The following is a 23,339-nucleotide window of genomic DNA, read 5'->3' as shown; positions in this document are numbered from 1 at the left end:
TTGGAATGGATGACACTTTAATGTTGCTGAGCCTTTCTGCCAGCTTTCACAATCTTGAGAACTCTGTCTCCAATTTCAACCTTTCAGAAGGTGGTGGTGCTGGAGAAGGCAGTAGGGTCTTTACCTCAATCATTGCCTACCACGTCTGTCACTAATAATGGCATTACAGAGGCATCAATATGCTTTCTCTGTAGGGTTTCTAAGGTTTTCGCACCCACAATCCTATTATTACAGCATATTGACAATAACTTACTGATCTGCCGGCTCAGTGCTGCATAGGTTGTTAAGACACACAAGAAAACATCAATGTTGCTTGTCAGCGACACACAGCAAAGAGATTCAACAAAATTTTAATATGTTATCGAAAGTAAGTATCCTGCCGAAGAACAAGATAACTTTAAATTTGAAGACAAAATATACAATGTTACAGAATGGAAATACAGGGTTCAAAGTATTGGGACCTGCGTGGAGTGCTCCCATGGTCTGAAGCCCTTGTTTCAACTGAATAACAGATCTCTGGTTAAAGGATCAGTCAACAATTTTCAACTTAACAGAGCACAGCCCAGAATCTCTCCATACCTCTCAGAGGGACATCATTTCCAAGTGTCCTCTCTGGATCACTGGCCTCTGGGAGTCCCCCTGTATCTTTAAAAAGAAAAGAAAAACATGAATATACTGGGATTCCAGAATCTGTAATAATCAGGGTAGCAAGCTAAGTGAAACTCACAGAGTTACATAAAGAGGACAACTTCCATGCAGGAAGACTGGTCAGGGTACAGGCTACAATGATAATTGGTGTAGATCCAGTCAGCAAGACTGTTGGAGCAGAAGATATGCTGATTGGTCAGAAGACCACAGCAGGCTAGTTTGAGGGGTCAGAAATGCGAGACGGTCAAGTAGATGTAGTTTATTCACAATTAGCCATTTTGTTGAACAGTAAAAGGTGGGATAAACTGCCAACTTCCCTAACCTAACACACCTAAAGCTAAACAAAACGAACGCTCGGAAACTCCACTGCCCCGTCGGCAAAGGGACTCGGTGGTGCAGAGCATCAGAGACAGCGGGCTGGCCCCACCTCGCATGCGCCGAGCATCGGACAGACAGGCCCTGCAGGGGACCCCACCACCGGTCCTTAGAGTGTGTTGAGAGTGCCCAGGAGGGGAAGAGGAGACGTGGGCCGCTCAGTAATAATCGGCCCGGGACTGAAGGAGGCACTCGGCCCGCGGGCCAATCGCGGCAGAGGTACAGTGCCCGACTCTCCAGCGGTGGGGGAGGCCAAGCGGACGTGGTGTCCTGCCCCGTGGGAAGCTCGACTTGGATCCACAACGAATCGGATTGCCTCAGTCAGCCCCGGGATAAACGCACACCCCAGCGCCCGCATATCCCTGCCACATCTAGCCGGAGGTCTACTCACACCTCACAGCTCCGGGGCCTCATTGGGCAGCTCATCACGGAGGTTGGCGACTCGTGGAGGTAGCGGCAGACGGCCCCAGATGAAGGCTCCAGGCAGAGGCAAGGACACGAGGCGCTCTGACGGAGTGTCCACCCTGGCCACGAATCGCTGATACAGCTATACAAGGAGAGCGGGGGGGGCCCTTGGAAAGTTTCACCTGGATGCAAGCCTCACGAGGCCACATCTACAGGGGGGCACACCTTAATCTGAGCCGCTAGCCATAACTCAGGACCAGAGTAAAGTAAGGAGACGGGGCGGGGGGGCCTCAGAATGTTTAACTGCAACCCAAGGCACAATACGTTCCCCCCAGTTGGGCCCACCACGACCATGCAATCCCTGGCCCACATTGGAGGAGCATTAACCCTAGAGGCGAGGGGAAGGTACGCTGCACCTGGCCGCACCTAGAGGGGCACACAATCTCATCTGATCCGACCGGCTCTGGAGATCTGACCCGGCTGATCCCTCTGAGACTCCCAGGCCCCCTGAGACCCTATCGACATTTACAGTAGAGGGCTCTCACCAGAGGGTACCGCGCTAATCCACAGCAAGTGCACACCAGATTTACAGGGGCATTTACTGGATCCAACCAAACGGCACTCTACTCTACCAACGCCAGCTGGGTCAGTGTGGGGGGAAGAGAACCGGCGCTGAAACTCAGTGTCGGGGACCGCCGACGGTGGACGGCATTGAGGCCCCCGCAAGTAGCCGTTCATCGCACCAACACCGGCCCGGAGACTCCTACGGCCAGCGCCCTCCTGGCCTGAAATTAGCTCCCCTACAATGTCAAGGAATAGATTCAAAGATACTCCTTCAGCCATGAAAAGCACAAAAAAGACCCAGGAAGGGTCTGGTCCAGGGAGCCCGACGCGGAAGGATCCTCGCATAGTGAAGAAGGAGCGGGTGACATAATTCAGGAATCCAACCATGGTCCTCAGGACACGCTGGTCACGCATGCAACGCTTAAACAATTCCTAGGAGAGATGGTGAATAAGATCACGTCAGCAGGCCAAAGGCAGATGGACACCCTGAGGGAAGATCTTGCTGAAGGTCTCAGGGAAATGAAACGGGACATTAATAAAATAGAGGAGAGGGTTGACACTAATGAACGGGCGGGCCATACAGGTGATGAAAGAAGACGTGCAGAAAACGGAAACCCTGCTGGAGACCCTGGCAGTGGCCACTCAGAATCTAGAACTGCAGGCTGAGGAGCTGGAGAACCGCTCCAGACGGATCAATATACGGGTTAAAGCCCTGCCAGAGGTCATTCAGAGCCAAGACCTCACGCAAACCCGTACAACTATATTCATGGATCTCCTAGATGAGGAATCAGGTTTGGATCTCCAATTTGATAGAATCCACAGAGTGGGGATCCCCCGGGCGAAGAGACGTCCTAGTGGCATTTCACAGCTTCACCACAAAGGAGAAGATATTGGAAAAGGCTAGAAAGGCGGGTTGCATCACCTACAAAGGATCCGAGATCTTCCTGTATCAAGATCTGGCACAGGTGACTTTGGCTAAAAGGAGGCGCATGGGACCGGTTTTGACGCACGTGAGAGCGCAACAAGTTAGGTACAGATGGTCCCATCCATTTGACCTGACCTTCACCTGGCAGGGCAGGCAACACAAGATCACGACGTGCGAGCAAGGCATGGATCTGCTGGGAATTGAGGAGCAGCAATCAGTAAGCGCCGCAAAGTCACTCCCCGTCGCAAATCACACAAATCATGGGAATGGACCACAGTACGGTCCAAACGGCCAATGAAAACTGACCACCTCCCCGCACGACATAATGAGCCAAAAATAAATAAATAAATAAATAAAACATCCCCAGCAGCCAAAACGGTCCACCGGATAATCCCTCCAGATCCAACCTCTCGAAAGAGAAGAGTGGGTAAGTGAGTGAGTCCGGGGAGGGCACTTGCTGGGGCATCGGCACAGGCAAACATTAGCTTTACAGGAACGTTATTGCGGGGATGGGGGGGGTGGAGATTCTTGGAATGGGATGGAGAGATCCCATGTTGTTCAGGACTGGGAAAACGTTAGAGCTCAGCTCTTGTCGATGGGACACGAGGGGGGCACTTTGCCAGCTGAGTCTGCCCAGGGGGTATGGGGATTCAGACAAGGGGGGAGAGACGGCCCAATTCTGATCCAGGAGGCAGAAATCTTTAAGAGGCACACTGAACCCATCAATGAGTCAGGCTACAGGACATACCAGGCACACTCCAAATTCTTCACTAACTCCTAGCATGCGGCAAATGACAGTACTGTCCCTAAACGTAAATGGGTTCAACTCGCCACTCAAAAGACAGAAAGTGGAGAGGTTTATACGCAAGGAAAAGCCCCACGTGGTTACATTACAAGAAACCCATATCCAATCTCAAGACTCACATAAAATTAGATTTTGGGGATACACCAGATTGTTTCAGGCCACTCAGCCTGCCAAAAAAGGGGGGATGGTGATCGCCATGAGAGATGGAGTGGTTCTGACAGTTAAAGAATCGCAAAAGGATTCCCAGGGAACATATCTAGCAGTGCTGCTTGAGGGCAGGGGGGAGGTCTCCACAATCGCAACAATCTATGCGCCCAACACCGGTCAGGATCCCTTTATAATAAAGGCCCTCACCAGACTGGGCAATTTCACTGCAGGCCACATCATACTAACCAGAGACTTCAATATGGCCTGGGAACCTCACAGGGATAGGAGTAAGCTTATATGGGGTTCACAGGGCGGGCCCTCGGGGACCTAAAGATGAAAATAAAGGGACCTGGCGCTGGTAGATACTTGGAGGGAAACCCAGGGGAACTCCCCCGGATACACATTCTACTTTCACGCACACAAAACCCACTCCCGGATCGACTACATATGGGTATCTAATTCACTCTTGGGTAATGTAGTAGACATTACACTAGGACCCATTGCGATCTCAGATCATGCTCCCATTCTTTTGGTGATAACCAAGCCACGAGGGTCACTGGGTCTATGGAAGTGGCAGTATCCTACGCTACTATTTAAAGATACTACCCTAGTTAAGGAAATTGAGCAGGAACTAGAGGATTTTGCAACATATAATAGCTGGAAAGATACTACACCACAGATATGGTGGGACGCCCTCAAAGCCACAATAAGGGATAAGATTGTAGCGATCAAAGCGAGAAGAGAGAGGGAGCGGAGACTGGAAGAGGAACAGCTAGGTAACAGACTTAAGGATGCGATTACACGAATGGCTGTGAAACAGTCGAGGGCCATTGAAAGAGACGTCCGCACAGTTAGAGCCCAACTAAATCTCATCCACACCAGGGAAGCGGAAAGAAACCTATTACGCCTATGTCAAAAATATTACGTTAAGGCGAACAGAACCGACCGATTACTAGCCAGAATGCTCCGAAAGGAAGAGAGGGACAAAACGATTTTGAAAATCAGAGGTGAGGATGCCCAGAAATACACCTCCAACAGTGAGATAGAAAGGGAGTTCTGTCACTTCTATACGAATCTATATTCCTCAAGTAATCCGGACTGTAGAGCGTACAAGATGTATCTGGACAGAGTGAATCTCAGGTCCATATCGAAAGGAGAAAGGGAACGGTTGGAAGAGGAAATAACTATAGACGAGGTCAGAAAGGCAGTGTCCACCCTAGCAACTAATAAATCCCCAGGCGCAGATGGGTTTGTGGCAGAGTTTTGCAAGCTACATAAGGAATTCCTAATTCTCCATCTCACTAGACTATTTAATCAAATAGGGTCTACCAGAGCTCTGCCCAAGTCAATGGAAGAGGCAAAGGTCATTCTCATACACAAGAAAGGCAAGGACCCAGAGGTATGCGGGTCGTATCGCCCGATAGCCTTAATAAACATGGACGCCAAGATACATACTAAGATACCGGCGTCCAGGTTGGACACCATCATGCCCACAATAGTTCGGACTGACCAAGCAGGCCTCATAAGAGGTCATCAGACAATGTAAGAAGGATAGCCCATCTGATAGAAAAAGCGCACCGGAGGGGGATTCCGGCCCTCCTCCTGGCGATAGACGCCGAAAAGGCTTTCGATCGGGTGGCGTGGAGCGTTCTCTTTGCCACAATGAACAGGATAGGGTTTGGACCCAAATTTATGGACTGGGCCATGGTCAATTATCAAACCCCGACCCTCCGGTTGGCAATCAATGGTCGAATAGCCGGCCCGGTGATAGTGGAGCAGGGCACAAAACAGGGCTGTCCACTCTCTCCGCTGCTGTATGCCCTGCACTTAGAACCTTTCCTGGCAGCGATTAGGGAGACAACAACCATAAAAGGCATACCATTCGGGGGTCAGGCGCATAAAGTGGCCGCGTTTGCGGACGACTTACTTCTCACACTGATAGAACCGGAGTCATCTCTCCCAGCGGTTTGTGAGGAACTCGACCACTTCGGACTAGTGGCCGGGTTGAAAATGTCGCCCTCCATCAAGTGGCAGATCAAAAACACCTATGCTTTCAGATGGGCATCTAAGGATATTAAATATTTGCGGGTACACCTTAATAGGACCGTAGGAGAACTCTTTCCGGCAAACTGCCCCTAATGGAGAAAATGAGAAAATGTTATCAAAACTGGTTGACTGGGGGTCGCTAACCATCTCCTGGCTGGGACGCATCAATATGGTGTCCTTAAGATGGTGGTTTTGCCTCAGCTCTTATACCACTTTGCTCCCATGCCAATTGCAGTCTCACGTAGCTACTTCAGAGCCCTTCAAAAGGTCACAAGTCGGTTCATATGGAACTGCAAGAAACCGAGGTTGGCGGCATCTCTCATGAGAATCACAACTGCCCGGGGAGGAATGGGAGAGCCTGACTTCAGGGCATACTATATTTCAGTTAAAATCAGAATTCTCAGGGACTGCAGAAGAACGATCGTGACAAACCATGGCGGACAATGGAGAGAGCAGTGGTAGCAGGGCATCTAGAGGGAATGTTATGGAAACCAAGGGCCGATAGAACCCCTCAAATGTATGCAAGTGAAATCACATCGACTATAGGAGAAGCATGGGACACTGCAGTGAAATGGGCCCACATCACCACATTCCCCTCCCTCTACACCCCTCTTTTTCGAGAACCCACAATTTACACCGGGCTGCTAAAACATGGGATTTGATGCATGGTACCAGGGAGTCTGTCGGATGATACACAACGTGTATCAAGACAGCACAGTGAAGGACTTTGAGAAGTGCAGGTCAGACTTTAAGCTAGAGGAGAGGCACAGGTATGGGTACATACAACTGAGACATTGGCTGTCCCACCCTGAACTGAAGCAGGCAGGCACACAACCTATAACCCCATTCGTAAAATACCTAGACACACATTCAGGGGACAGGGGTCTAATGGCGTCAATATACAAATACATAAATGAGGGGGAAAAATCCAACAAGCAGGAAGTACATGAGGAAATGGGAGGTGGACACGGGCACCGAGATGGGAGAACGGGACTGGCAACTTTTGTGGGCACAAATACCGAAGTTAACCAGGTCTCTCCAGATCCGCGAGATCTGGCTAAAGCAGTTGTTCCAGTGGCACCTAACACCGGCCAGACTGAACAAGATCTATCAGCACTCTACACAGGGATGCTGGAGAGACTGTGGGGGAGTTGGCACATGGGCCCACATATGGTCGGGATGTCCAGAATTGGACACGTACTGGGGGGCAATACATCAGGCGGCTGTGCAGACCCTGGGGAATGTGGGGGGGCAAGAAAAGCGGCCTGGATATGATATGCTTGGGTGGAGCCCTGGTGAACATTCCCACAAAATCCCGTCATAAAGTATACCTCATTATGATGTCGGCAGCGTTGGTGCTGGCACGCAGGTAAAAGTCCAGAGAACCTCCTATGGAGCACGAGTGGGTCACCAAAATATGGTTGGTGCTCGCCATGGAGTGGCGTACTTATTCAATACAAGGAGATCACATGAGGTTCAGGACCTACTGGTCTGAATTACTAGCATATTTAAAGGATGGTGCGCGCAGAGCATGGTGCCCTACATCCATGACACTGCTGGGAATCATAGACCCACAGGAAGAATCCGACCCGTGAGGCGATGAAAAGCTGGACCTTCTGAAGTTGCCTTTAACTAAGTGGTCGAGGAGACAGGACTCTTAAACCGTACCGAATACCCATGAGAGGGGGACAGACTACACCGTTTATTCCTGGATCAAGAGGGGGTTAAGGAGGGGGGAGTGTTTCATCAGTTGGATGTTGGATTAAAAATGCTAATAAAAACCAAGTTTAAAAAAAAAAAAAGGTCATCTTCCTTCCTGTGCATCTCATTTATTCCATTTGAATATTTGGCTTTGGTGATCACAACAGTCTGGTTTATTTTGTTTATATATTGTCATGTTTAAATATTGTCTCCTCTTGGCTTGGACAATGGTGGTTACAATATTTATTTTTACTCTTGTTAAATATTGTTCCCGTTTTGCTTGCCCAAGGTTGGTTGCAATGTTTTTTTTTCACTTTCTCTCTTAATGTAAAAGTTGCGTCAGAAATGGTTTAACTCATTTGTTTGATATTCAAAATCTTTCTTTTCATTAGTTCAGTATTCAAAATCATTATGCGATAACAGCGGTTGGGTTAGGAGCGCTACGGGGTCACCTAGCCAAGGCCAAATCACCAGTCTGTTCATGCATCTCCTCCAGTCCACTGACTGTACCCCCGCTTTCGGCAGGGAAACCCATACACTGACAGGGCCAGTCAGGTTTCCTTCGCAGATGGAGCTGCTTTCGCTCCAAGTACGTTCCGGTGAACGCCACACATCGGAGTAGCACACAGGATGGGGAGAGCGTCTCTCTCTCCCCCCGGGCAATCCGTTTCTTTACCGCTTCCTGCTGCGCACTGTCTGCACTTTACAGGATTCTCGACTTCTCCCACAGCTATACCGCAGCGCCCGCTTTCATATCAGCGACAAACTCGTCTCCTGTAATGCATTCAGACTGATGCTTCCACTGCTTCTCCTCGCTTCTGCTTCTCCTGAAGGCCTGCACCTGAGAGGGTTTTATATATTTGAAAGTCCCGCTCAGGTGTGGGTCATAAGAACCACTACAGTGCATACTGCAGTGCTTTGCCTCTGAACTCCTTTCGTCCCAGGACCTGGGGCATTATGGGTCTTGAAGTCACTAATGATCGCATTTAGTTTAAATTCATTCAATCGGTTCTGATTTGATGTACACCGAGGAGTTTTAAAAGAAACCAATAGTTGTTTGTTAACTTAACAATTCGAATACAATGTAGAATTATGATAATTAGAATTAATATTAGTCTCTCGAATTCTGCCTCCATATTTATCATGACGGTTGTCACACTTTATGTTTAAGGAAGGTTTGGGAGGGGAGGTTGCACGATAACAACAAGCCATCAAATAGTCGGGTACCAGGGAATTCTCACCCTCAGGAAATTATGAAGGTCATTGTTTCCCTGACGGAGTCCTCACGTTCCCTTGATTGTCTTCTACTCCCATATGATCCACCCAGCTAATACCACCCCCAGGGTAAGGATCAGCTAGTGGTTGCCTTGCCCTGGCTAATTGGGAGGAGGATTTAGGGTGGGGTTATGCGAGGGGTGAACAGGAGTGCATATACTGATAAAGCACACATGCGTTATTTCTGCATTCATAGTTTGTAAAAGAAATGCAAAATTAAGCAGAGTGCTAAGCTATGGCAAACAATCATGTTTTCAGACCCTTTTTCAGAAAATGTCAAACGTTCATATTCGGAAAGACATTCGGTTGTTCCTTATTGGTTCTATCCTTAACATTAGATCTTAGTCTTTGCACTGGACGACCTGCGGAATCAGGAGTGTTACCTTGCTCACCCAATCAGAATCCCATCCACATTTTCCTATGAGAAATTAAGGGCTAGTTGTGTGATATGCCCCAAGGTATTTCAGAAGCACCCTATAATAAATCAGTTTTTTGAACACTGTGCTTATGCTTGGACCGGGTGCTGATTGATCGGACAGGGTTAAAATCTAAGAATGTATCGCTCTAAGACTTGAAAGTTTGTGAAGACGAAGTACTTATGTGCAACCCACATTAACATATTACCTACCTTTAGTGAGCTAGAACCCACGCCTGACAACACAGGGAACTAGAAAAGAAAATCATAGAACTAGATGTTTTCACGTTAATGCCAAATCTACAGCTAAATACTCCTCCGATATCTGTAACCTTCAATGCAAGGACAAAACAGACCTACCCATCACAGAACCTTAGCTCACTGAGGGCGACACAGGGGTTACACATAAGGTCCTCCCCACAGGCTACAAGGGTAAACGCATCAACAGAAAGTCCAAAAGAGGAGAAAATGCTATGTTAGACAAATATCATACTGATGTGAAAATCTCTCAAAATCGGCCAACAACATACATAGCAAATCACTTCTTCTCCGTTTCATCTCTTACACATCCATGCTGAGCTTAGTTTCCTTCCAGAGGCCACCCTCAATTAGCTCATCTTTCAGTAGACCACCAACACCCCACCACTCCCTGGCTGAAAAAGGGGAACAACAACTATAAAAACACTCTTTGCAAACCTTGGTGGTTAACACCTCACGCAGCTAGTTAAAAAGGCCCCCCCTCGGCAATCCGATACACATTACACAGCATTTGTTTGCAACAAGAATATCACTGCTGTCTCAACCCCCAGTATTTTACTTACTTGGTGGAAGCCTCCCTCCATTACGATCAGCATTTTCACCCAAGCACCATCACTGTGAAAATCCACTGACCCTCCCTCAACATCATCAAGCAGGCCCTGTAAGGAGACCAAGCTAGGCATACTCGCTGAAAACATTGCATGCCCAGACTAACTACAGCCCATGGTCGGTCTAGAAAGGGACACGAGACAAGCTACTCAACATATCCCAACTGGATATGGGAGGATAGCTCAGCAGCACATGCGCGCCTTAGAAGCAAGACGACACAGAGCAACACATGTTCGATCACCGGGTCCGCGCAGGTTCGATCACCAGGTCCGCGCTTAGAAACCTCTGGGTATTAAGCGCATTATAAATAACCTATCATATCATATCATGATCCCAAAGAAGCCGTTCTAATGTTCACAAAAGATACAAGTCTTCATGTGGTTGCTTAATAAAACAACAACAACAATATGGTATTTACTGAGCGCGGACCTAGCGTCGAGACCCAACAGATTTCAAGTATGTAAAGTGTCCTGGCTTCTGGTTGTGAGCTGTATACTGGAGATGCTGAGTTTCTAAGCGAGGAAGCTGGGTGACTTGATGGCGAATGTTTTATAGATGATGCAGCAAGAACTTGAAGGTGATTTGTGCATGCAGTGGGAGCCAGAGAAGGTCGATGAGGGCCAGGTTGATGTAATATCTGTGTAGACCCTTGAAAGGTGCACGGGCGTGTGCAATAACACTTCTCAGTGGCACAAGGGAGGACGACGGGAGGCCTTCGTGGAGTGTATTGTACCTAGCCAGGTGGGATAGGACCAGTGCTTCTACGGTAGGACTGTTTTGACTTTTTTCAACAGGAAGGAGAGATAATACCAAGCTGTCAAAGTTTTCTTAGCTGTGTGTCTTGAAGGAGAGGTGTTTATCGATGTGAAACCCGAGGGGCTTTGCGCAGGTGGTGAGCTTGAGTGTGAAGTCCTCAGGGTTCATGGTTGATAGCCAGGTCTGTATATCTGGGTGTTCGGTGCTGTTGGTGAGGAGTAGGGATTCGATCTTGGAGGGGGATGAGCTTCAAGTATGCACTGGACATCCAAGACTGGATCAGCGAGAGGCAGGTTTTGAGGGTACGGCGTCCTTTTTATCGCCAGTCATTTCAAAGCCTGCATTTTCAACATGTAAAGAATAACGAAAGTGTTAATCACATTTTTTTTGGGGGGGTGGGAAAGGGCAGGTAAGGTGTTGGGGGTCTATAGTTGAAAATAGGTGGGATAGGGAGGTTTTGGGCCTGCCCCCAAAATCAAAATTTCGATTAAATTTTCATTATATTATACACTTTTAAAATGCATGCTTTGAAATGCCTGGCGATGAAAGGACATAGAGTACATTTACAGGCTCAAAACGGTTCTAAGTCAATCTTGAGGTATAGCTGTGCGTCATTGGTGGATGTGGATGTTGTGTGTGGCTAGGAGGGCTCCCAGCGGCTCCAGGTATAGATTGCTGAGCCTCCTGAAGAAAGAAAACCGGAGTCTACAGATATTCTGGAGAGTATATTATTTACCAATAGACACATTGGCTTAGCACCAACTACTGCAGATCAACAGAGTGGAAAAGCTCATTAAGCTCACTGAACAGACTCGGCGAAACATGGCCAGAAAGAAGTGTTCCAAATGTCCACAAATTCAAAATCCATCCAGCCTGTAACATAGAACCAATGACATCTCAAGAGCTTTGCGACTCCATTGCAGCATACTTCTGCAACAATGGTTGCACTACTGGGTCCCGCACTAATCACCTGACACAGAGAAATTGAAACCTGCCCTGTGCCTACAACAGTCAAAAACCCTGGTCTCTTGATGGACTGCAAACTCACACTAGAATCAAAAGGTTAAAGGCATCACAATAAGATGCTTATTTCAACGCCTAACGACCCAGTGCATCATACTTCGCTGATGTCCTTGAACAGGACCAAGGCAGGTATAGCACTGGTACTCTAGAGTTTAAACTGTCAACAGTCTCTACTCAGTGCTTATGGATTACATACCGAACAGGCCACAAACAGTTCAAAACAGGGCAGTCAGAATTCCAAGACACAAATACGTCTCCCAGTCCTCCAAACAATCCACTAACTCTGCAGTGAGGTTCTGTGTATTAAACTTATCTTCATGGTGCCATGAGTTTTTCCTTGACGACTGCATATCTTGGGATGCCTTTCAGCATTTCAGTACATAGTAAGTTTTACTGGCGCCGGTGGGAAGAAAGTCAATATAAAATGCACTTAGCCTAAACCCATTAGCGCATACTTTTGAGTAGTGGTGGGTGAAGTTACTGCAGGCAGAGTAAAAGGGGTGAAATTTCACGTTGACGATGGTGTGGATTCCCCTACCTATTTGCTACTTTTGAGCGAGATCAGCAACAAATAGGAGACAAAATATTCATGCGCCTTAAGCGAATGGTGACAAATAGGTTTTGCATACCGAAATATTGCTGAAAATGCCCACTTGCACCGTGGAAGAAATGCAGATGCAGACGGTTATGTCAAAACTTTCAATTTCTTCCACCAAGCTTAATTCAACTCTTTCACCCAACCCTACTTAGGGAATTTTGTGGGGAACAACTAAATTCAGCATATTGAATATCAATAGGAGAAACCGTGCCTTTTGGTCTCACCAGGTGACTCTTCAATGCTGGGCTTTTAGAAGGAACATACCCTGGTCGAATGGGAACTAAACCACCCACATATCATACAGAATATATATCAGTTTCAATTAAGAAAGCTTGCCAATCAAAATCTTCCCACTTCAGCCTGACCCAACTATATTCCATCACATTGTTCTTAGCTCTTGGTAGGATGTTCATGGTGGTTTTCCAGGCTCAGAAATCAGCCTTGGTGAAAAGGCTCAATCGACCATTACTGACAGACGGATCACCCTGTCTCCGTCAATAATTGCCCTGACAACCAAGGCACCATCAATGGATAGCAAACCATCTGCATCTCTAATTCACATGTGTTCTTCGGAAAAAAAGGATGTGGTAACAGCAATAATTCCCATAGCAGAGGGCACAGGCGATCGACATTAAATATTTGCTGTGCCAACCTATCTCTGGGAATCACTAGTAGAAGTAAAATGTATTTGTAGGGCGCAACGTAGCACTGCATACACAATATCAAGGCACAGAGGTCATTTAGCACAAGACAAACCATACAATAAATCATACATAAATCAAAAAAAGAATACAAAGCTAACATTTGACCTCAAGGCATACACAGCACAGCACCCCTCCCATTACAGCCTAATGGAGCCTCAAGCGGCATTAAAAGACAGTTTCTATGCCTTACGTATACATTGGAAAGTGGGATGAGATGTGCTATTCTGAAGACAAGAGGATGCTTGTTCCACAATATACATCGAAGCCTACGATCAACCTGCTCCAGTACCGGGTTGTGTTGTATTTGCTTACAATCAATAGTTCCTTTGAACTAGACCTACGAAAGCGAAGTTGCACACAGGGAATAGCCATGGAGCAGCATCATGGCCAATCTTCCAGATCTGGCTCAGAACTCATCTCAATATGGGCTTCCATTAGGAGCCAGTGCAAAGACCTTCTGGCATCTTATACGTGGTCAAACTTTGTTAGGCCACACAGCACACGTACCACTCAGTTCAACACTGCCTCCAATTTAGAAAGAACTTTCTTTTGGATACCCAAATACATGGACAAGCAGTATTTAACGCGAGACAGGACGACTGCCTGAACCAGGGATTTCACCTGATCTCTAGCAAGATAACCGATAGTATAGAGGTGAACATCTACCGATAGAGGTGAAAATGTGCCATTTTGCCACCGCATCAACCTGTTTGGCAAATGACAGCTGGTCATCAAAAATAATACCCAGATTTCTAACTGACTTAACAGGTGCAGGAGGTACTCCAAACCCCACCGGCCAATTAAAGGAAAGAGAAGACTATACCCGTCCTGGCAACAACACATCAGTTTTATTTCCATTTAGGCAGAGAATAGTATATAGTACACTTGTCCGACCTCAGACTCAGACCCTAACCCATCTACACATTTAGCTAAAAAAGTCCAACATGCCAGCCACCAACAATCATTCTGTTTCCAAGAGCAGATAGTTATTTGCTTATACATTACTTTATTATTACCATTATAATTATTAGGGGGTTTATTGAGCGCAGACCTAGCTTTAGGAAGCAATGGATCGCTTTACAATCATAGGGGGAAAAATATCTTTAGGGAGCAGAGAAACAAGGGAGTGGGGATCTAACAGTGGAGAGTGGGCAACAGTCAGCAATGAATCTACAAGTAAGCAGTGGAGGAAACAGTGGAGATCAGACACAGTGTCGGGTGTCTCAATTGGACCTGTGCACCATTCAGCAACAAAGCCACCACTCTATTTATGTGGGTCTTTACCTTAGTGAAGACCCATAAGGAATTGGAGGCAACTTGTGCAATGCCCGGGCTAGAAACATTTGAAGGCAGTGGAGCCAAAAGCCACTGGGGCTGTAAAGAATAAATGCGATATTGCCGGGAGATTGTAGTTGGTGAAATATACTAGCCCTGCATTTCAGGATTACAATAGTACCAATATGGAAGCCATCTGGCACTTAGGTGTCAGGAATCAGCTAAAAATAACTCCCGGAGTATCACCCTCCTGATCTGTTAAGATACCGCCTGTATCCTGGTCTAGGGTTTTTCGTGCTCAAGGGAAAAACCATGCTCATGATACAAATCACCCAGCACCTACACGGGTGAATTCCAGCATTTGCTTTCCAGACAGAGAGCGCCGCTCCGGCGCGTTGGAAGTTGCCCTGGAAACAACGGAAACCCTACCATACCCTACATCACACGCTCCGATTGGGGAAACCATGGCTCTCCCTGTCACGTGACACGGAAGACTTAAGGACTGCCTTCAGCCTTGTTCGGCGCTTCTGATTACGAAAGTATTCTGGAACTCTCCTGTGTTTTGCCTGATCTTTTGTCTTCGATCTTTTGTCTTAGACCAGTGCTTTGCTTTTGACCCTGCCTCTGCGCGACCCTAGTCTGCCGATATACGATACCTAGACCTGCTGGTTACTCAGACTGCCTTGTCCCACGTTTTCTCTTCTGCCGCCCGCACTGGAAATGGACCTTGTAATTCATCTCGCAGACTGCTTTTCTTGCTCCCTGGCACCTGGATCCTCTCGCCCGTTAACAGAGCTGCTTCGTCCTCTGGAATCCAACTCTACCTCTTTGGAACGCCACTCAACAACATTGTGCACGGACTAGAGACTCTCTTCACTATACTACTCCTGGAACACTCAGGCTTCCTCATGTCGTCGGGGTAGGCTTGCACAGTGCATGGACTAGAGACGTTGCCTGCCGCTGCACTGGCATATTGCTAAAAGCGTCCTTGTGCCGTCAGGTTTGTTTCATCTCCTATCATTGACTCTTGGACAATTGCACTTCCCTACTCCAGATGTTTTAGTTCCCTTGCCCCCAACACTCCTGCTAAGAGGTGTTGTTTTTTTGCTTATACCATTATCAGTTCCCTAGCTCTGCAGGCACACCATTATTTACTGTACTCATTTGGGATTATTGTTACAGGCTCACAATTCCATCAGACTCCCTAAGGTCTCTCACTGCTGTACCAGTCATCTGTTCCAATTCACTCAGGGGATTCTTTCACTAAAGGTCAGCCCTATACCGTCCTTGTTCTTACCTGTACTTGTGCCAGGTTTGGGTATTGACCTGTCTTTTTTGCATTGCAGCTGGTGGTGTCCGGTGGTGTGTCCGTTACTCTTCCAATTAATAGATCCCTCTGTTTGTTAATTAAAGCACCAGATGTGTACATTGGTAGGAAGAACTTGTCATCTACATATCGAGTTCTGCTATCTAAATTGGTTTTGCCTGCTTCTGGATTAACCACTGAGATTACCCAGGTGGTGAGTCCTGACATTAGGGAACAAGCCGGCTCGACTTGGCTCGGACTCCTGGATTGCTTTTTGGCTTGCCCTTGCTGAATTTTGATGAACTATGCATTTTTGAATTTGTCTCGGCTTCCTGGACTGCTTTTGGATTATCCTTTTGCTTTGGTGAACTGGGTTTTGGACTAGCTTCTTCCCCTTGTATTTTTTCTGGAACTTGTTGAACTTGGATGGGCTGGACCTTTGGTGTTTCACGGATTGTGCGCCTCCCGGCTCACAGCAAGAACCCTGTGGATTTTATAACTGCGTTGGTGCATTTCCACTGATGTCACCCTGTTCAAAGGGTCACATCATCTACGCATCGTCAGAACATGGGTTTCCCTGGTGTCATGTAAGAATAGGTTGTAGGTATAATAAGGGGAGAATCCTTAACAATACTGTTATTATTGTTAACCCCAGTGTTTCCCTTTCAGGTACCTAGGACCTGGCACTGTGCATCCAGTCTCAACAGTGGTCTTAATAACTGGCTAGGGAGCTTATTTTTGCTCTCTTTGGCTGGTGCTTAGGAACCGAGGTATAAGATCACCGGGGAGGATCATTAGAACAAATAATGACCTAGAACTGACCGAGTGGCCATTCTGTAGCAACCGGTGCACTCTCATGCCTCCCCTTACTCAAAAAGTTGAATATGGGAAAGCCGATGGCTCTTGTACATCCATACCCAACTCTGACTCCTCCGACACCAGAGTGAAAATACCCTATGCACCAATCCTTAAGTGGGAGGAAGCAGAGTACTCCCAAGCCCTCTGAAACCGCCTTTCGTGACAGGGGCAATCTGGATGGAGTGAGCCAAACCTTAGAAAGATCTATGCACTCCTCTCTAGCCATCACTGCTGGAATAGTCAGCTGGATAGGGAATGGAGAGAGGCTCCTTGAGGCAGACAAAGCCAACCTGCTCCCTAACCAATTCCTTAACCAAAATGTAGCTTTCTTTAACATACCAGAGAGGAAATATCCATGTGCATATCTGTCTGGTCGCAACCAGAAGAGCAGGCCAGAATCCAAAATGAAAGATAACTCTCCTGTGTAAATGTTTACCAACAGCAACACTAGACACATGTTTGCATCATCTGTGAGGTGCAGTATAGCCAAAGCGCAGTGTTGCTGTTGCAACGGAGAGCAAGGGGTCAGGGTCTTGATTACCATTTGTAACCTTGGGTGAAACCCACAAGCTTGTCACCTTTTGCCAAATGTGAGTGAGCCCCTCTCCTGAGAAGGGCTAAGCCCCAATAACATGTTGCATGGGATGTAACTCACTCAGGAGGATCTATAATCCTATCACTCTTTTAAATATATATTAGGTTGCCTCGGATTATCCAAGTACTGCTCAGAGCAATGCTCATGTCAGGCAGACATTTATTGTCTCAGTTTATGAAGCATGATGCTTTAGTTGGCTCCTTGAAAAGACATCACTACGCTACCATCTAGCCAGATTGCCACTGCCCTGTGACCAGAACGGTCCTCTTTTAGTTTGGTTGTGAAACCATCCTAGATTCAACCTCAAGGACTGTTGGTAAAGCCACGTATGTTAGATCTTTCACATGGCATAGTGCTTTTAGAACCAGAGGAGAGCACATGTGGTTTGACACAGATGCCAGATTCAGGGATATTTAGGTTGCAATGGAACTTGAAGATGTACCACAGTTCGGTCTGAATCCGAAAAAAGACTGCACTTCACCTACCAGGTTACAGACATTCCATCTGTTTGTAGGAAAGAGGGATTAATATAGGAGTATTGAAGGGAAAACAGTGCATGCCCACATTTCTATATGAGCGGATAGTTGGATGTTATCTTTTGTAGGGTTCAACCTGGATACCTGACCTAGCCACGTTCAAACAAAAGGCAATATAAAATCTGACGAGCATGTTAAATTATTGATCAAATTTCTCATGAGAAATCCTGAGATGGCCATAACCTAGAGGTTACAAAAAACAAGTAGATGGGTAACAGGGGTGAAAGAAGGGGCATTTCTGCCAACACAACTGATGTACATGAAGCGGAGGACCGGGTGATGGTTCCTCAATGACTGAAAAAGGTAATCAATCTGTCCAAAAAGGCACCACAATGATCATGAAGTAGGCCTGGAGTGTCCAAAATATGTGCATCTAAAGAGGTCTCTGGGATATGGGACAAAGCAGGAGAAAAGGCATACTGGAAACGGCTCTGCCAATTGTGTATGACAGTGTCCTCCAAAGAGTTGGGTCCTGTGACAAGCTGTTGCAAATGGCACAACACGAATTTTAGTTTAAGGTGATTCGGTTGATATGTCAGGATGATTGTCCGATTCCCAAAGGGTTTTAAAGCATCCCCCACACTTTCTTCTCCGGGAATCGGGTGCCCCGCTCACCACCTTCTACTCTGCTTTTTCACAGCCCACAGCCTTAGTCTCTTTTCTTTATAGGAATAAGGCACACCCACTCAACTTCTCCTCTTGGGCTAAATCAGCCCCATCAGTCACTTCTTCTCGTCTATAGTGTTCCCTTCCAGCTTACTCCACTCTCTGGGTTTTCACTTTCCCTTCTCCTGCCTCCACTCTCTAGGATTTCTCTTTCTATGCACGTTCCTCCACTTGCCTGGTTTTCTCCTTCACTCCACCTTTCTCCTCGCTCCAGTTTTTCTCTTTCCCTCTACTGTCTTTCACGCTCCAGGTTTTAAAGTCTGTCTATTTCTTAAACCACCGGTGGTCATCTCCTCTGATCCAAATTCTAGGCCTCCTTATCCAATAGCTCTCTAGTATTACAAATCACCAACTCTGCAATTGAAAACTCCCTCTCATTGTTGTCGTGGGGGCTGGCCTTTATATAGGGCTTGGATTGAAAAGATTCTTCCCCAAGTGGCTGGAAAGGACAGGAGTTCTATCTGAGCATGTTCATTGGCAAGGATGCTTTGTAGCGCAGAGTCTGCGATAGGGGTTTTAAAAGGGGTCAGCCATTCTATTTGATGGCTTTTCTGTGTGAAGCTGCTGTGATGGTCCTGCAGTCTTGACTCTCCCCCTTTCACTGCAGGGCTACCCATCCTCGGAGACTGGTATGGCTGCCCCCCCACTCTCAGGTTAGTTTGTGTGCTAAAAAGTTCACATGTTGAGACTGGAAGTTTTAAAAGACGTTTCTATGTACTTGTGTTATGTGGGTATTTCTACAATTGATTTCAATGAGAATGTTGGTTGCAAGAGACTCTTTTCACTAGGGTTGCAGCTGTAGGTAAAACATGAGTTTCCCTTGCCTCGGGTGTCCATGTAGTGTTGGGAAGAAGTGCACAGGAAGGAGTTCCGTTTCTCCATGTTGCCCTGGGTGCTAAATGGGAGAGGTGTACGTCTCCCACAACTGGCTCTTCTTCACAGTGGGGTAGGTACTTCAATCGGTCAACTAGGCATTAACCAATGTTCCTTCCCTGCAGTTGAGTAATCCAGCTACAGATTTTCCCTCCGTCAGAGAGGGGATTTGGAGAGATCTTATCCTTATTTATTTTCTCTTTCAAAATGTCATTGAACAACCTATCCATGGTATACGTTCTAGAGTCCTTCCTGGCTTCAAGGGGCTAATTAAATCACTCCAATATCGTTCGGGATGATGACCCAGAGTCACAGTCCCCTCCCCAAACAGGAAGCAAAGAGTGTATTTACAATTATCCTCTAATAAAATCATGAAAAGTATGGTCAAGTCCCAAAAGGTTTACAGTAGGGAGACCAACACCTGGTATAGATCTCACTGGTGAGGGGCATTTATTAAGTCTTTGGAGACTATGCAGTGAAAGGATTTTTGCCCAGTAGCCATTTCCACAGTCATGAAGCAAAGCTGCTGAGGTTCTCCCCTCTTAGCTGTTGTAAAACAGTCAACCTAAGAGACAAAAATGGTTTAGACAATCTACCATTGACATTCATCTTAAGGACGTTGAGGTACGAAGGTCTGTCCTACACAGGTCATAAATTCTCCAATTAGCTTAAGTAGGCATTGGAATAAGTAGTGATAGTTATTAAATGTATCTCAACTAATAGGTGTGACAGGTTAAGGATAATGAGACTGTCAAGCAGGGGTAAGAGGGGGGTCGGAGGGCCAAAGGGAGCCCCTCTTCACTTGGGGAAGGAGACTCACCTGGACAAATGCCAGAGCCAGCTCTGTCCCAGATGTGGGGAGTGGGAGTTGGAGGGCATGGGGGGGTGAAGGGGGGCAGTCCCTGGAAATCCCCTTTATGCACCTCAAATGTCACCACTGGTACTACTCTTTATCACCCAATACATCCAACCAACTTAGTGGCCATTGCTCTCTCTTTTCTATTTCAGAAATCCAACTCCCACAGTGCAACTGGGAGCAACTTGGCAAACCAAGATGGTTGCCAATGGAACGGAATCAAGAACAGCTAAGAAATAGACTTGCCATTTCCCTGCCAAACAGATATCCTAGACCAACCACCCAACCTGACAACCCCAAACAGACCCAAGGCAAATGGGTATCCAGGAGAAAACAAACTGGGAGTGATGAGACTGCAGGTGGACAAGAAAGACACAGAACCCCTCCCCAAACCGAATTTGCAATAAACCTCACCAACAACCGAGGAAAGCCATATGGTGAATAAGCAGCCTGAGCCTCTGGCTGCTAACTCATTAGAGAAACTGTTTCCAATATTGTGCTGGAAAGGGGTGAAGGGCTTGGGGGGTTGTTTAAAGCCTCTCACTGTGTAACACAGTCCCTGGGGAAAAGAGGGTCACAAATTGGTTCCTAGAGTCAGGTGATCACTGCAGCTAATGGAAGGTGGAGGGAGAGACGGAACCAACAGGACCACAGTATAAAAGGAGACATAGGCAAAGCGAGTGTTGCAGGGGTGAGGTCAGGAGTTGGTGTGAAGTAGGACAGAGAGACCAAACAGAGGGCGGATAAGGAGCAGAGTGCTTTTGGCAGAATTAGATACAGGTGAGATATTTGTGTAAGAGAGGTACTAGTTTGTGTGTACTGTATTGTGAGCTGTGTAAAGGTGGGTTAGAGAGATAAAATATGGCATCTAGAGAAAGATAAGTGTAGGGGGAAGAGAAAGAGATGGTGTATGTGGGAAGGCGCAGAGCGAGTGAAAGATGGTAGTGGGAGTAGTGGTGAGGGTGGAGCGAAGTAGGTGGAGGCGTGAAGGTAGTGGAGAGAGATAGGCAGAGAGAGTGTGGTACGGCATGGATAGAGAACAGGGGTGCAGTGAGATGAGAATAGGGATGAAGTGAGGGGTCTGTGGAGAGTAGTGGTAGTTGGGCAAGAGGAGGGTAGCAGTAGTGCTGAGAAGTGAGAGTAGCAGTAGTGGAGCAAGGGAGACTAGCAATAATGCAGCAAGGGGAGAGTAGCATCAGTGCAGCAAAGGGAGAGTAACATCAGTGCAGCAAAGGGAGAGTAGCAGAGGAGAGTGTAGTAGTGTGGAGAGGGGAGACAACGAGTAAGAGTGGAGGGTGGATGTAGGGAGAGAGGGAGAGAGAGAGAGAGAGAGAGAGAGAGAGAGAGAGAGAGAGAGAGAGAGAGAGAGAGAGAGAGAGAGAGAGAGAGAGAGAGAGAGAGAGAGAGAGAGAGAGAGAGAGAGAGAGAGAGAGAGAGAGAGAGAGAGAGAGAGAGAGCATCAACAGGCTAGAGAAGTTAAGTGTGAGAGAGTGAGGAGAGACGCCGGGTGAAGTGGGAGAGAGGAGGGTAGGAGTAGATAAGGGAGAGTAGTAGAAGGGGTCCCCTTTTTCACAATTCAAAATGTTGACAGGTGCTTTCGGTCTTAGTCCCTCCCACTTTTGATGTGCTTTGATATAAACTTAATATGCATTTGATATTTGTATATCAACATTTGATATCGATTTCATATCAAATGTATATTTGATATAAAATGTGTTTTCAAATTTGATATAAAGTGAATATACATTTTATATAAAATCTGTATAAAGATGGGAGCAGCGCTCAACAATGTTGCTCGGTCGAGCTCCGAGAGCGAAGTGAGCTCTGAATACAGGGACTGTGAATCTAGGGTTTTGCAGAGTGACGAGTTGATGACGTCAAACAATCTTGATATCTTTTTGATATAAAATATATATAAACATTTTTTTTAAAATTGATATAAAAATCTATATAATAAATCATATTTTTGGATCTAAACATGTATATGAAAATATTAAAACAAAAATTATATTTAGAAATGTATATAAAAATGGATATCAAAAAATATTTTTGTATTGAACATTTAAAAATGTATCTTTTTTATATACAATATTCATTTACATTTGTTATATAAACTTCCCCCACAATATTGACATCAAAAGTGTTTTATATCAATTTTGATATCTCAAATGTATACCAATCTTATATAAACTGGCTTTGATGGAGAGTGTAAATAATGAAAAGCAGTTTGCTTTATAAGTAAAGTTTGCTTCCCAGAGCCTGTACAAAATCAAACTATTGTTTTGATGGGGTCTACAGCATCTCAGCACGGCTTACATGTGTCCCTCTGCCACACTGTGACCCACCAAAGAGCTGTGAAGCAACACTGCTGTTTTTTTTATCTACGACAAGGGCTGTGGAATCCCAGCAGCATTCTATCCACATCCGCAGAAAGCACAGGGATCTATAGATTTAGCTCGCCGGAATAAATGATGTTTTGTGCCAGCTGTATTAACCAACCATCCATGAAAATATACACAAACGATATTTATCAACTAAAACCAACGGTAGTTAGCAAGGCTATTTGTAACTTATGACTGAAGGAGAGCACAGGAAGCATCTGCAGGCTGAACTTAATTTCAGATGTTGCTATAAGGCTACAGAAAGCTAACTATTCACAATCTACAGTACCACTCTCTAATTACTGCTAAGTAAGCAGAAATACATAAATCTGTGCAATGTTGATAATGAAACACCACTGAGGTTTCACCTTTCAAAAGGGGTTCTCTGATACCAGCAGGGGGACTGTCAACCCCATTGGCAGAAAGCCATCCTGATGATCCCCTGAAGTGTCAACTAACTGTCTTGCAAGAGCTGATTGCAACATCGGTGTGGGGAGGCCTAGCATGTTGCCTGGATTTGGGGCCTGCGGACACGCCTGCTGTTTATTCACAGTTTATTTCAACAACATCAAAATAAGGTGAGTTTGGGGGTATTTCAATACTTTCATGTATTGTTCTGTGTATTTCTAATAATGTACAACTTATGTGGTTTTCTTCAAGCTCAATGGTGTTTCAGTATCAACAATGCACAGATGTATGTATTTCTGCTTACTTTGCAATAATTAGAGAGTGGTACCGT

The 23,339-nt window shown here is 46.3% G+C and overlaps 1 protein-coding gene across 3 annotated transcripts in view; it reads right to left on the bottom strand.

Annotated features, from left to right (window-relative positions):
- LOC138453101 (uncharacterized) overlaps nt 1–23,339 on the bottom strand; it is a 133,439-nt gene that overhangs the window by 68,992 nt on the left and 41,108 nt on the right. For 2 of the 3 annotated variants that reach the window (XM_069605619.1, XM_069605618.1), the window contains exon 3: nt 580–645. The exons of the other annotated variant lie outside the window; for it this stretch is intronic. In XM_069605619.1, coding sequence (XP_069461720.1) covers nt 580–645 — 66 coding nt within the window. The remainder of the gene's footprint in view (nt 1–579; nt 646–23,339) is intronic. 3 annotated transcript variants of the gene reach the window in all.

This window comes from Ambystoma mexicanum, chromosome 4p (assembly GCF_040938575.1).
Source record: "Ambystoma mexicanum isolate Mex_15411 chromosome 4p, UKY_AmexF1_1, whole genome shotgun sequence".
NCBI classification, from domain to species: Eukaryota; Metazoa; Chordata; class Amphibia; order Caudata; family Ambystomatidae; genus Ambystoma; species Ambystoma mexicanum.
Note: the sequence above shows the minus strand (reverse complement) of the source record. Positions and strands in the feature narration are given on the sequence as shown.